The sequence below is a fragment of the Chlamydotis macqueenii genome, chromosome 4 (genome assembly GCF_036417535.1).
Source record: "Chlamydotis macqueenii isolate bChlMac1 chromosome 4, bChlMac1.mat, whole genome shotgun sequence".
In the NCBI taxonomy this organism is placed as follows: domain Eukaryota; kingdom Metazoa; phylum Chordata; class Aves; order Otidiformes; family Otididae; genus Chlamydotis; species Chlamydotis macqueenii.
Window position 1 is genome coordinate 48,194,349 of NC_141559.1, and position 14,467 is coordinate 48,208,815.

The following is a 14,467-nucleotide window of genomic DNA, read 5'->3' on the forward strand; positions in this document are numbered from 1 at the left end:
TCCAGGTAGTGAAATTGCAATCATATTGCACACATTCACATTAGTGTAACAACATTTTTATGGGCTCATATATCATCTGTGAAGTGGGGGTTCCTCCTGAGGCAGAAGGAGGCATAGAGGACCGTGGAGAACTGGCTCTGCAGGAGCAGTTGTGAAGCCGGTGGGCAGGAGGTATGGAGCCCGTTGAGCAGCCCAACACAGTCTACTACAAGTTTGAGTTTTCTCTCCCGTCATATAACATTTTCCCAGTGTCCAGCCTTAGGGGTTTGCTGCTCAGGGGCTTCCAAAGCCAAGAGCATCATCTTTGTGCTTAATGTTCCCTGACAACTTCTTATTCTATTAAGCTAGCTGATTTTTATTTAACACGTGTAAACTTAGAATGCACCAAATCCTGTGGCCATGGGTTTTCCAGCTTAAGGACACACTGTGAGACCAAATAACTTTGTTTGCCTGTGTGAAGTCATGCAGAGCCCTGTGAAATGCTGAGATATCTACTTAACTTGTGGTTTGGAAAACAGCCCTCAACAGACTACTTTGCAATCTATAATTACTAGGTATTGAAACTAAGAAAATGCATTCAAATATACTTTCCCCAAGTAAACCCAATGAATGAGGCTAAATACTAGTTCTGATCTATCATCACTTCAAGCACTCGGCTTTCGTTGCCTGTAAACACAGGGCTTCTGCACGGAGGGTGATGTGCCTCCCACCTCAAGAAACTTGTGCTCTAAATTAGAGAGACAATGCAGATCAAATTTATCCTCTCATGTACCAGTGACCTAACATTTTTTCAATCTCAGAACTGAACTGATGTCTTTATACACGCTGCTGTCTGTGGGTGATTAAAGCCGATAGGCATTCATGGACGAAGTAATTTTTAGAAGGACTCTGAAGGCAAGGAGGTCATTTGTAGGCTATGGTGGTATCTCAAGTCTGTAGAGAGCTAGAAAAAAGTTTAACAAAACCTAGAAACATCTTCGAGGATATATGGTTTAGAAGGCACAGAGTGAATGGGAGAGAGAAGGAGACTGAAGCAGGAAGGGTATTTTTAAAAAATTTGTGCATGGAGAGTAATGCAGGTGATCTGCCAGCTGAAGAGTTAAAAGATCAGTGTAAGCAAGATCAAAATGTGCAATGGGAACTTGATCACTACAGCTTTGTGCATCTGTGTGTGTATTTGCGCACATGTGTGTGCACTTCACATGTGAAGCACGGGTGCTATTATTTGGTATAGACAGCACAAGTTAATGTGTAGTCATTCGTCTTTACAGGAGCCCATGGTGGTATGTGACCGCATGTTTTTCAGAGCTACTGACAGCAGTTAATGATACTGAATGAGTCCAGAAGTCACTGACTTTGGATTTTACTTCTTCACATTTGTTGTTATTGGTAGAAGGCAGAAGCTTAATATTATTTCAAGCTACAATGAAATAGAATAAACTGTGCAGCTTTCCAGCTGCTGGCTGCTTACCCCTGTACTATTTTTGAGATCTGCATAATGTGCGTAGGTGCTTTCTGGCTAGAAAAAAATGTGGTTTCCACTGGACAGTTATTCAGTTCCTCAAATTGTGCCTCATTCCTGTGAATTATTTTTTTTTTCCTAGCAGCTAAAGCTACATCAGCTTTTTAGCCTTCATTTGAAAAGAAACGCTGAAGTTAAGCCAGTTGTATTATCTCAGAAAGGAGCCATTACACATCTATGTATGACAAATGGGAGAGTTTATACTGATTCAATAATAATATCCGATGCACTCCCAAACTTTGGGAGGGTTTTTTTGTAAAATGAGAAAACATTCTTAAATTACCAGCTGAATTTTTTTTGTTTTGATGAGGATACACTAGTCACTGTAAGAACTCATCCCAAATAAGAAGAGCTTTGTCATTTTTGTAGGAATAATTAAAATAGAGAAATGTTTTCTTATTTATGAAGAAAACTGCTTTAAAAATTATTTTTAGAAGGAAATAATTGTGCTAGGCATAAATTATTTAGTTATTGATTTGATTACTCTTTTTTTCCAACAATTGAAAAATATGATAGAGGCAATGTTAGATGAGTTGAAGAGAAGTACTCTAATTTAGATTTTAGTAGTGTAAGAAAGGACTTTATTTTAAATGACAATGAAATAAAATTTAATTGCACATTTCGCGTTTTGCAATGTGTTTATATTTGAAGTGTCTGCAAAGTTTCTTAAAGACCAAAGTAATCATGTAAATGGGTATAATTTAATTTGCAGTCTATAGAGGCATAAATAATTTGTACACGACATAGTGATCGTATTAAATAATCTCTGCATAAATTAAGGTTTTGAAAATACCTTTCAACTATTTAGCACTTTGGCAATAGTAGATTTCTAACAGAACTTTAAAGTAAGCCTACATTTAATTGTTTTCAGATGTGCTGTACCACACTCAGCTCTATGGCAGAGCTTTTAAGAGGTGCTAATCACCGTGTATTTGATTTCATTAGTCTGCTTCACTTGGTTCCTTCATTCTGAACCAACATGTTAAAAGTTAAAACCAAAGAAAATCCTATTTATGCAACACATTTTTTCTGTGTTTTTGTAATTGGATAGCTATAAAAATCCGTCCCTGCTAAAAGACATCATTTGTTCACAAGTTGTTCCCGTTGGTCTCTTGTTCCTTTTTCCAAGTGGCAGCACATAGAAGTGCGTTCCATTAGCACAGTTATGTATTTACAAAACATGGAGTGTAGCATTCTGCAAACAGATGTTTGGCTGTCACCAAGACGGGTAGATCTGTTTAAGCAGCGCTTTTGCAAATATCAGAAGTGGGACTGAGTGTTCTGACACTCCGCTTCAATCCATTAGGAGAGCGTCTGAAATTACCTCCTGTATTTACATGACCTTATTTCAGCTCTTTGTGTCATAAATTAGGTCAGGAATCCCAACTGCAGTGGGTTAAGTTTCTGCATCATCATATATCACCCCAAAAGGTACTCTCCAGGGCTGTTTTTCCACCAGCAGGGGAGAAAGGACTGTAATTCTCAATTATGTGGCACCAGTGGAGAGGCAAAATGTACGTTTCTGGGAAAATGGTTAGCAACATATATTTTCACTGTAATAAAGACTGTGTTGGCATAGTTAGAGGTTTTGTGCCAATGTGTACAGTTATTTGAAATATGACTCTGTGTTAAGGGCAGAAACGCTCAGCTCGGTGCTCCGGTGGAAAAGATGACATTTCCTAATGCGTTAAATCATGTGTATCACGTCTTTGAAAGCAGTGGATTAAGCAAATACTTGTGAAGGATGTCTTATCTCTTCCCTGTGAACTAATAATATGAACTCTGCCTTATCTGTTTACGAACTATATAAAGCATGCACCCCAACAACCTTACATAAATTATAATAAAACAAATAGGTTGATAACAGCAATCGAGTGTAAGCGAGGGCTGGGGTTCTGCTGCAAAGCTTGGAACTGGATCAAGGTTCCCAGAAAGCCTGGCAGTTTTTAAACTCCAGTGTTTCGATTTGGCCTATTACAGAGACAGGAGGCATCTCTAATTACAGAGCACAGGACGTGCCTCTGAGCGTCACGGACAAATCGGATCTTCTGTCCCAAAAGGATGAGTAGTCTAGACTGGACTGCCTGTGACAAAGGCAAGAAGCGTGAACCAAGAAAGGTTTTGGGGCCATGACCTCTGCTACCTATGCCTAGAGCATTACCATTGGTTTTAACAATGTATTACCACACACTGCATATGAAACAAAGCCTTTTCTTCTTGATCTGATATTAGATGCAATTGATTATAGCATATGCAATGTATCCATTTTACAGCAACAACCCAGCTCACAGGTACTACCTCGCAACTGACCCCGTGACAGGAGATTTATATGTTTCCGACACAAACACGCGCAGGATTTATCGGCCCAAGTCGCTCACGGGTGCGAAAGACCTGACCAAAAATGCTGAGGTGATAGGAGGAACAGGGGAGCAGTGCCTACCATTTGATGAGGCGAGGTGTGGTGATGGCGGCAAGGCGGTGGAGGCAACTCTCATGAGCCCTAAAGGTAAAAAGTGTTATCCCTCTGTAACTTTTGAAATAATGTGAAATTTCAGAGCCAGGGGCATGATCATGTTTTAATTACTGAACCTGTAGTTGGCCCAAAAATGTGGTTTTGAATATTTTTTTCCAACTGGAAAGACCACTGAGTAAGACAGCTACAAGGGTACCTTGGTTGAATGTTTAGGAAATATTTGGCTTTCATGGTCATTGAGCATTTTTAAATGCTCGTTTAGATTATGTGTTTGGCAGACAATGGTGAAGATTTAAAATCAGTGTTGCTTTTGGTCCCACTTATCTGATTTTTCAGGTTAACTTAAAAGCTTGGCCCTTCCCAGCATACTCTCCAATGAACAGCAAATGCAATCCACAGGAATAGATTTCATACTGAACATTGGTTTATTATGCAAAATATGTTTACAAGCTGCTTTACTACCTACTGCCTAAGACCATATTTTCTGCCCTTAATTTCCACTAGATACATACCTTAGTTATGGATAATATATTCACTACTAGTGCTAAAACCTGAATTTTTGTTCTCTTCACTAAAGGAATAGCAATCGACAAGAATGGGTTGATCTACTTTGTTGACGGGACCATGATCAGAAAAGTGGATCAGAACGGAATAATATCCACTCTGCTTGGCTCCAACGACCTGACTTCAGCACGACCTCTAACCTGTGATACCAGCATGCACATCAGCCAGGTACTTTTTAGCTGCTGCTAATTTGGAGAGCTGAGCTGGGGCTAGAAATACAAATGCAGCTTTCTTGCCTCTTAGAATAAAACTTGGTGGTGTGCGAAGTGGATATTTAACAGCAGAAGTTTGGGAGAACGAAACCTGTTCCACGGGCATGAAGGGCAGTGTATTCTCTTCGCTGTAAATGCTGCTATATTCAATTTTTCTGCCCATAAAGTTCAGTTTAGTTTAGAACAGCGAAACTATCAGCAGGAAACATTAAGTCTGGTAGTAAATACTGGGAGAATGGCAGATCTGTTAGAACTATCTTGGCATGTCGATGTTTTCTGAGTCACTAACATCCTTAGCTACTAGAGTGAATGAGAGGACATACACAAAACCACATTTTTTTTCTATTTGTCTCAAGAAGCTTGTGTAGGTAAGAAGGGACATTACTAGTGGTATGTTTAAAAATGCGTACAGGACGGTGTTTCATAATCCCAGAGGTAGTAAGTTATTTTTGCTATTGCAAGAATAAAAGATGAGTACTGTCCTTAAAGTCTGTGTTTAGACTTTGATATCTGTGCATTTGTGATACAGAAAAGTATGGCATTTATTGGAGGGGAAATTCAACCTGTATGATAGTTCCAACGCACCTGGCTTTTTTTCAACAAATCAGATGTCTGAACATCGCCCCCCTTGCCTCTCTGAAAAGCTTTAGTTTGCTGCATGTATTTTCATACAACTCCTTTTGTTGTGATTGGTTACAGTAGATGGAAAATATCCTTACAGCAGTGTCTAAAACTGAAGGTGAATTAATTCATTTAATATGGCACTGGTTAACAAAACACTTCTGCTTGTTAAGGTTCGTCTGGAGTGGCCTACAGATTTAGCTATCAACCCAATGGATAACTCCATTTACGTTTTGGATAACAACGTAGTTTTGCAGATCACTGAAAACCGTCAGGTTCGCATTGCTGCAGGGAGGCCAATGCATTGCCAGGTTCCTGGAGTGGAGTACACGGTGGGAAAGCACGCCGTACAGACCACGCTAGAGTCAGCAACCGCCATTGCCGTGTCCTACAGTGGGGTCCTCTACATTACAGAAACTGATGAAAAAAAGATTAATAGGATAAGACAGGTCACAACTGATGGAGAGATCTCATTAGTTGCTGGAATACCTTCAGAGTGCGATTGCAAAAATGATGTCAACTGTGACTGTTACCAAAGTGGAGATGGCTATGCTAAAGATGCCAAACTTAATGCCCCTTCCTCCTTAGCTGTGTCTCCGGATGGCACCCTGTACATTGCCGATCTGGGAAATATTAGGATACGGGCTGTGTCAAAGAACAAACCCTTACTGAATTCAGTGAACTTTTATGAAGTTGCTTCTCCAACTGACCAAGAGCTTTATATCTTTGATGTCAATGGTACTCACCAGTACACTGTGAGTTTAGTCACCGGAGACTACCTGTACAATTTTAGCTACAGTAATGATAATGATATTACTGCGGTAACAGACAGCAATGGGAACACTCTTCGGATCAGACGAGATCCCAACCGGATGCCAGTAAGAGTGGTCTCTCCCGATAACCAAGTCATCTGGTTGACGATAGGCACTAATGGATGTTTGAAAAGCATGACTGCACAAGGGCAGGAGCTCGTCTTATTTACCTACCATGGCAACAGTGGACTTCTGGCAACTAAAAGCGATGAGACTGGATGGACCACTTTTTTTGAGTAAGTACATAAAAGAAAGGCAGATGCCTGATAGTTTTATTGAGTTATACAGTACCATTTGAAATATTTCTGGAGACGGATGAAGTAACTGTAAAGATGACCCTTGATAACAAAAAGCACAGAAAGATACTTTTTGTTCCCCGTGCTGTCTTCCTGTCTGACTTCTTTTAAACATTGAGTCTGAATAATTTAAAATTTGTTATTTTGAATTTCACTTTTATGTATTGAAATAATAGTGAGACATCTCACTCTTGTCAAGAAAGATGTAACTCAGACAGCCACGATTTTGTAGATTTGCATCAAAAACTAGATTTTCATTCCATTTACTCATTAGATTGACATTGTTCTGCAGCAAATACTGACAAGAAATTTGTCTTCACTGCTCAATATTTTTTCTTTCTTTTATCTAAGTTAAAGCATGTCTGCGTAGTCTTTTTAAAAAAAAAAAGGCTGTGTGGGTATATTTTTTAAGTTATAAAAGATTGTGTTTCACTGAGTGGCAAATATGCAGGAAGGATCCCCTGGATGACACAGCAGGCTTTCACACAGGTGGACCTTGGTAGAAGAAACTGAGAAAAGAAATGTGGGCTGGGGGGGGAAATGTCATTCCTATAGGAATAAACTGAAAACATAGAGACCACCAGCAATGTGTGGTCTCAGGTGCAAGCACAACAGCGAGAGGTATTAGTGGAACAGTTGGACTTGCAATTTTTCTAGCCTCAGAAAAAAATCTTTTCAGTGAATTGCTTTACCCTGTGTTACAGTATTAAGTCATCAATGCCTGCTCATAACAACCAGATTAGCAAAACGTCTTACAGCATCCTCAATTATATTGACTAAGGAAGGTCTTGACAATTTATAGATAAACTAGTAGAACCTGAGAGATCGCGTATGGATTTTATAGGCAGCTTCATCCCCAAATGAGCTGAACTATAAACTGATATGCCAAACAAAACGTAACAAAAATGCAGCTTAAAACACAGTTTATTTCAAAAAAGATCAATGTAGAATTGACAGATTTTTTCCAGTCATCTCTGTCAACTGGAAAAGTCCGTGTATTTTTAAATCATGTGGGAGACATGCTAAGGTTGGGTAAAAATGTGTCTGTGAAGGAGTGGAAGACATAGAGTTAATATGATAAGTAAAAGTGTTAGAGGGCCCTCAGCTGAAGTACGCAGAATTACAAAGGGCATCATGGAAATCCAGTAAGTCTCTGTTCTGTTTCTGTTTTTTTTTCATCTTCTTTTTTCCTATCTTTATGATGAAAAGCAGTAGCAACTGCTGCCAAGGTCAGGGCCTAAAAAAAAAGCTTTCAATTCAACACACATGATAAAGAAAATAAAGTGCCAGTGTCAGGCAGTGGCAGCAAAGCCAAACATCTGTGTTCTGAGATAACTTCACATTTCTGTCAGCATACATTTGGCTGAGGCAGTGTGCAGGAGGACTCTGAGCACCTGTATCTACTCGCCAGCCGCTACACATGCCCGTCGGAGAGGCGAGAGCAGCAGGTGCTGCTTCACTGCATATTGTGTCCTGAAGTGGAGACAGGGCTAGAAATGCTGATCCCTAACAAAAACAGCAGGTGGAACGGCGCTGCTGCCAGTTTTAAGGTATTCTTACTATAATCTGTAAATTGGCAGGCCTTTGGTAGCGGGCCCGTTCCCAAAGCATTAGCACACGTCTGTAATATTTAATTTTGCATTGGTGCATCCGCTGCGTATCTTTTTAGGTCCTGCCAAGAGGACACAGAAGCACAGCAAGGATGCACAGAGGAATGAGAAACTGTTCGGTCAGGAGGGCACGTGTTCTCCTTCTCGTGAGTTAGCTCGGTCCTGTATGCTGAGAGACCGAAGCACAGCTTCGCGTGGGCTGGAGATAGTCATCCGTTTCCCCAGAGGGTAAATTCGGTGGTTAACTGTGACACACACAACCGCTTGTTTCCAGCAGGCGAGTTGGGCAAGGCAGTCAATTTGGGGGATAGTGAGGTCCCTTACTGAAATTAAGGCATCTGCTGGGTACAGCAGGCTCTTTAAATCATGCTGGCAATCATACTGGCTAATAGGGGACCTAGAGTTTTAATCAGGGCAGTAATTTCTCACCATGTTGCCTGTAGTTTCTGTGTAGCCTACTGTGGCGTACTGCAGAAGTAGCTGATGGCTCTTGAATGTATCTTAATGGCGTCTGCGTGATCGCAAAGAAGTGGATATTATATTCACTACTAAGTGGTTGATAGGTCTGTACTTTTCATCATAGGGAGAATTTAAGGTACTGTGTGTCATGAAGTACGTAGTTATTTACCGAGTCTGTAAACAGCCATCTTTCACATCTGATCTGCTTTCATGCAGACTTTCTGGTCGGAGTTAGGTTACGTCCAGCTGGCTTGCCAAGAACCCAAGGGGCAGGTTATTCCCCTCAGGAAGTATTAGTATTATGTCCAAGTTGCTGTTTATGCACTTCCTAAACACTTGCCTCTGACCAATGTCTCATTAGAATGCTCAAGCTGAAATAATTACAGAGAAGGCTAGGAAATTTCACTCACCCCAGATTTGCAAGTGTGTGAGGCTTTTGCGGAAGCACAGATATTAGTCTCCTCCCTGTAGCTATGGTGAAGTGGTAATCTGTTTAATTGCAACAAGAAGATTCAGATTAGACATTTGGAAAAACTTCGCGGCGAAGATTCTGGAGCCCTGGAGCAGACAGACAACGATAGTGACCCCCTGCCCTTCACAGGCTGTCTTTAAGAACAGATTAGACATCTTTCAGGAATAATGCAGGAAGAGCAGATCCTGCCTTGGGGTAGGGGTTGGACCACATGACCTCTCAAGGTCCCTTCCAGTCATGTCTTCTGTGATGCTCTGGACAAGTTAATACCAAAAATAACAAATTGCACTGATTATGTAAGGCTACAGGGAATAGGGGGGGGGGGGGGGGGGGCACCATGTTACTTTTCTTGCCAAAACAGCATTCTTAAAAACATCCATCAGGCATCATAGCAACTTACTTCTTTATAACATAAAATCCCCATGCACCAAATGTGTGTCTGTATATTTCCTTTTTGAAGAAGAAGTAGATCTAAGCACAATTATTTTGCCATTTTTTTTATTCTAGGATCAGCATGCATTTTTGTGACTTTGCTGTTCAGTGCTGATGATTTGTAACATTAAATCTGCCTATACTGGGTTTCCAGGGGCTTCTGCTACTTTTGCCAAAATAGAAAAAAATATCAAACCATGTTTATTGTATGAGGGCTTGTATGGGGGTGACATGGTGTACGTGTGTGTATTTCTCTCCCACCTTTCCCATATTTATGTTTGTAGGTAGCGTGAGCTAAAAAAAAAATACAGGTCAAACGTCTGTTGAAAAAAAAAAAAATGAAGCCTTGTTAAAATGGAAAAGTTTCCCTCAGGAAACTGGAAGAATAAGAAAGGAATAAGAAAATAGGAATAAGAAATTAGAAATTGTCAGGCAAGGAATAAGAAATTAGAAGAAGAAATAATTCGGAGTTCCTTGTTTTATTTTAGTAATAGCAAAAGATTTCCATTTCATTGATGGATGCATTTTCTTTTAATCTCAAAGTTTATTTTTATATTTTACTTACTCTATTGTATTATTCAGATTCTCAAAATATTTGGGGAAGGGGATAGAATTTGTATTCCGTGGTGAGTTTAGACTTTCTTCCCACTCATTGTTAAAACTTTTCAACTGTTAGAATGTCCAATGGACTAGAAATGTAATTTTTCAACTTGCTCTGAGTATGGCTGGGTTGTCACACATCTGTTTAAATGGCAGAAGTTACACTGGAGTAAAAATATTGTGGTTTTAGAAATAAAAAGATTGGTCTTTGGAGCCAATTCAGTAATAGCTTCATTAACTATTCTCTTGTGCAAATCTGTTTGTAGAACCAGAGCATGGATCCAAAGAACTTAGATCATTTCAGCTGAGGTCAGAGTGATTTGAGAGGAGATTTGTGAAAACTGTTTAATCTTTTTTTCCTTTTTTAGAACAACTTTTCAGTGAAAAGATGAAATCTTTGAAAAAACATTGCATCCCCAAAATTGGCAATCACTGCTCTGGCACATACTAAACAATTTGGACTTGTTTCTTTTAATGGCTCTTTTCCACAGTCTAAATCACACTAATATCAGATCCAAAGGAAGTTTACTTTTTTATTTCATTTAATCTGGACACTAATTAATCTAGAGTTTATTTTACTTAGTCTCCACTTGTCCTGAAGAACAGAAGGACTGACATACAGGAAATACCTTTTTTACACTCTTTGTGTTTTCTACAGTGGAAATTATTAACTGGAATTATTTAGGGTATCATATAATCTCTTTTCTGTATTTGTTTACAGACTTTGAATTTTTAAAATATATCTTTATGGCAAAATGGATTTCTAAATTCCTGTTCTCTTAAGGGTTATAGTCTACTGATCAAAATTGACGCTTTGTATTTCAAGAATGCATAGTTTTGTAAAGTACTGTTACTGAAATTCATAGTAACTGTTACCTGTTATCAGAGGTCTAAAGACTTGCTGAATAAAAAAGATATTAACAGAGCATTCACAAAAAGGATTGAAAATACACGCATACTAAAAAACCAGTGGAGCCTATGAAGCTAAAAGGCCTCCAGACTTGGTTTTATAATGAAATTATAATATTAAACAAGGTATAAGAGCAATCAGCCTAATCAAATTCTGTTGTTAGAAAATTGTGAGATATTTGAGCTGGAAACTATTAACTATAACTGCATATTATGGATGCATAATATGAACATTTAAAACATGAATCTTACAAGTTGAACTAATTATATGCATGTGAGCAATTTGGAAGTGACACTTCTAGCTAGCCTATATAAAAGTATTTTTGTGCAGCAGTTTCCATTCTGCTTTCACATACAGAGAGCTAAGCCAGGTGCACAGAAGGAGCAGTTGCTCTGGACCTAAGTCTTAGAAGTATCAGAAGCTAACTCCTAAGAAGCCTTGAAGTGCCCCTGTGCAATTGCTCAGTCATGTAGGAGGTCAGACCTGCCCCCGGCCTGCAACCCCAGCTCTCCATCAAAGCCCTAGCATGCCAGCAATTGCCAGCCAGGCTTTAAAATCATCTGAAAATGAGTAAAAATCTCACTATTGATTGAAAGTTTGACAGTGCTCAAGAGGGCAAATTATTCCAGAGGAAAGGCTGCTATTACTCATGATACTTCATCTGACCAGAAGTGTAAGGCAGCCCTCTGAGGTCTCAAGCATCTTGTTTAGCCCCACTTGTTCTGAATCAGCTCGCCGTCCCGACTCACTCCCTGGGAGCTGCTGGAAAGGGCTGTCACGACCTCGCTGCTCTCATTTTAGCTTGCTCCACAACTGCTTTGTGTAACTTCAGCCAGGACCTTACAGGGAAGTCTTTTGGTTGAGTCATTGACCTGCTGCCCGGGCAGCCTCTGGCTGCTTTGTGCTCCTCAGGTTGCTGGAGGAACTGGCAGAGGCTGCTGCGTGAGGGAGGATCCCTCCAGGGCAAGCAGACAGCCCTGGTTTTCTGGGCAGCACCTCCTGAGGTTGGGCTGTGCTGCTAAGGTTGCAATCTATGTGCAGGCTGGTCTGTTGGGCACTCAGGTGACCTCTGACAGCCACATAGTCCTTAGAAGTGGTTTAGGACAAACTGTGGTCAGCCCAGTGTCAGGCGACTGGGAGCTGTTCCTCTGTGGTCCCAGCCTAGTGCTTCTGCGGGCTCCTCTGTAAAAAGGCAACTATTCCTGGCTCTCACAGCTCTCCTGGAAGGTGCAAGCTCCACGTGCTCTCCTTTGGCCTCCTCTAACCCTGTTAGTTAAACTCAGATAATTTTCCTCCCTTAGCCATGGATTAATTCCAATAGCTGCTATTTCTTAAGTCTCCTGCCTTCTCTCCTTTTGCCTCCTTCTTCTTTGAGGAGCAGCATCAGCAGGCAGAGATCTGATCCAAACTAAAATGTCTCCTCCTACTCCCTGCAAGTTCATTGCCTTTCTTCCGTGTCTCTTTATTTGCTCTCCAGATCTTGCCCTCCTACTACATTTCCTTACTTTCTTACCTTATATCCTGCTCCTTCCCATGCCTCCCATCGTTTCTCAAATGCATGTTTGGCTTCCCTGCCTTTTTCTTTCCCAGCAGTGCATTTCTTTTCAGTTCCCTCTTGTTTCTCTTGACAGTCCATCCAATGTTTCCCTGGGCACTTGATGCCCCAAGCTCATTTGTCTTCTCCTTCTCCTCCTCCCTCTCCCACTCAATTCCTGTCTCCAAGGGAATGCAACAGAAATCAAAGAGTGTGACATTAGCAGGCAGAGCTCTTACAAGTTTGCTTTTCTCCCACAGTTAAATTAACGAGCTTCCCAGCCATTCTGGAAAGGTGTTGAAATAATGCAGAATGTGAAATCCTTACAATAATTTTACAGACGAGAGAGAATAGCAGGTAAAAATCTATTTTCACTGTGTGGTGGAGAGTATCGCCCTTTACACATTGCATTCAGTGCTGTGGTTTCCTGAAAACTCCGGGATGCCGAGTAAGATACGGCCTCTGGCTTGGACTTGTTTGGTTTCCCCACGTACCAGGCACATCATCTGTAACTGTCGGCATTTGGCAACAGGGAACAGATCATATTTTGCAGTTTTCCTCTTGCATCATCTTAGTGCATTTCTTGTGGTGTCTGACTTGGAAATACTGAGAGATGGCTTCTAAAAGGTCTATGGAACTTCTCCTGAAAGAGTTCATTTAGATAAAAGCAAGTATTTAATTTGATCAGGTAAAAATTATCCCCCAACAGTAGTGTCAATTCACTTACACGTTTACTGTATGTTAAGACCTTCACAATTCAATTTTCATAATTAATACTCATGTAACATGTGTGGGGTTTTATTTTCCTATAAATATTTGTTTCTATTTGTGTTCATATTTCTATCACATTTATTATTTGGTAATATGAATATCTAAAAATGCCTAGTTGGCTTTTTTTCTTGCTATTTTGGGGCTTTCATTCTAATTTGATTGTTTTCTTACAAATACCAAAAATTTGTACAAAATTGTAGTCTGGGTTTTTTATCACCTCTAAACAACATTCTCTGAATGTCCTTGGTATCATAGTACTTTTTAGATGTTTTTATCCTTTTACCATCAACAACCTTCTTTACCCTCTGTTTCTACGGCTGCTGCTTCTTGTTTCATCAGTCTAAAATGTTGTTGCTATAAAGTAATTAACCATACTCATTAAGACAGTTTTGTTCAGCTGATTTTCATACTCTTGCACTGACTTTTGTGGCATCACATGAGCCCTTGATTGCAAATCATGACTTACAAGTGCAATGTCTTTAATCTTCCCATATTATATTTACTTAAGCAACAAAATACATCTTCTGTTCATTCTTAACCCTCTCTGGACTGTCTTTTTGGGAATGGGATATCCAGTCCTTTCATAAGTGCTTCTTTATCCACATTGCCTGTCTCAATCTAACAGGCAATACCTGTATGTCTCTCTTAAAGTACATTTCAGGGATGAGCTGGTTCTCTGTTAGTTGAGATTTGGTGCTTCTCCTCCTCTCAACATGGCACCAATTGAAACTCTAGTAGGTATTACCCGCTCTCACCGTTTCTTGTAGACCTGTGGATGTAAGGCTGGCCAAAAGATGATGAAAATACTTCCCTCTGTCCAAACAAGCTAAGTATTCCCCCTACCCAAAGAGAACTTGTAGGGAAAAATATCAAGCTGACATGTTCAATTTGTGCATGGCCACAAGCTGAGAATGATGTGGTTTTTTAAACCTCCCTTAGATAGATCAATACTACAGAAATATGTAACCATGTTTCATGCAACATGCGATTTCTGAGAGGAGTTTAGTGACAGTTGTGCTTGCTGACTGTACTTTCCATGCTTCTTCTTTAGATAAATCATTAAATATTTTTTTTAAATTTCTAACTTCAACTTCCTTTTACTAAGAATAGAGGTTATGATCTCGCAGTTTTCTAAACTGGAACCATAACTCAACTTTACAGTAAATTTCAGAATTATAA

General features: G+C 39.9%; 1 protein-coding gene across 1 annotated transcript in view; it reads left to right on the forward strand.

Moving 5' to 3' along the window:
* The window catches only part of TENM3 (teneurin transmembrane protein 3), a 425,198-nt gene that overhangs the window by 380,520 nt on the left and 30,211 nt on the right, over positions 1 to 14,467 (forward strand). The window contains exons 23-25 of the mRNA XM_086747281.1: positions 3,796 to 4,028; positions 4,573 to 4,727; positions 5,566 to 6,440. Of these exons, the coding sequence (XP_086603407.1) occupies positions 3,796 to 4,028; positions 4,573 to 4,727; positions 5,566 to 6,440 (1,263 nt within the window). The remainder of the gene's footprint in view (positions 1 to 3,795; positions 4,029 to 4,572; positions 4,728 to 5,565; positions 6,441 to 14,467) is intronic.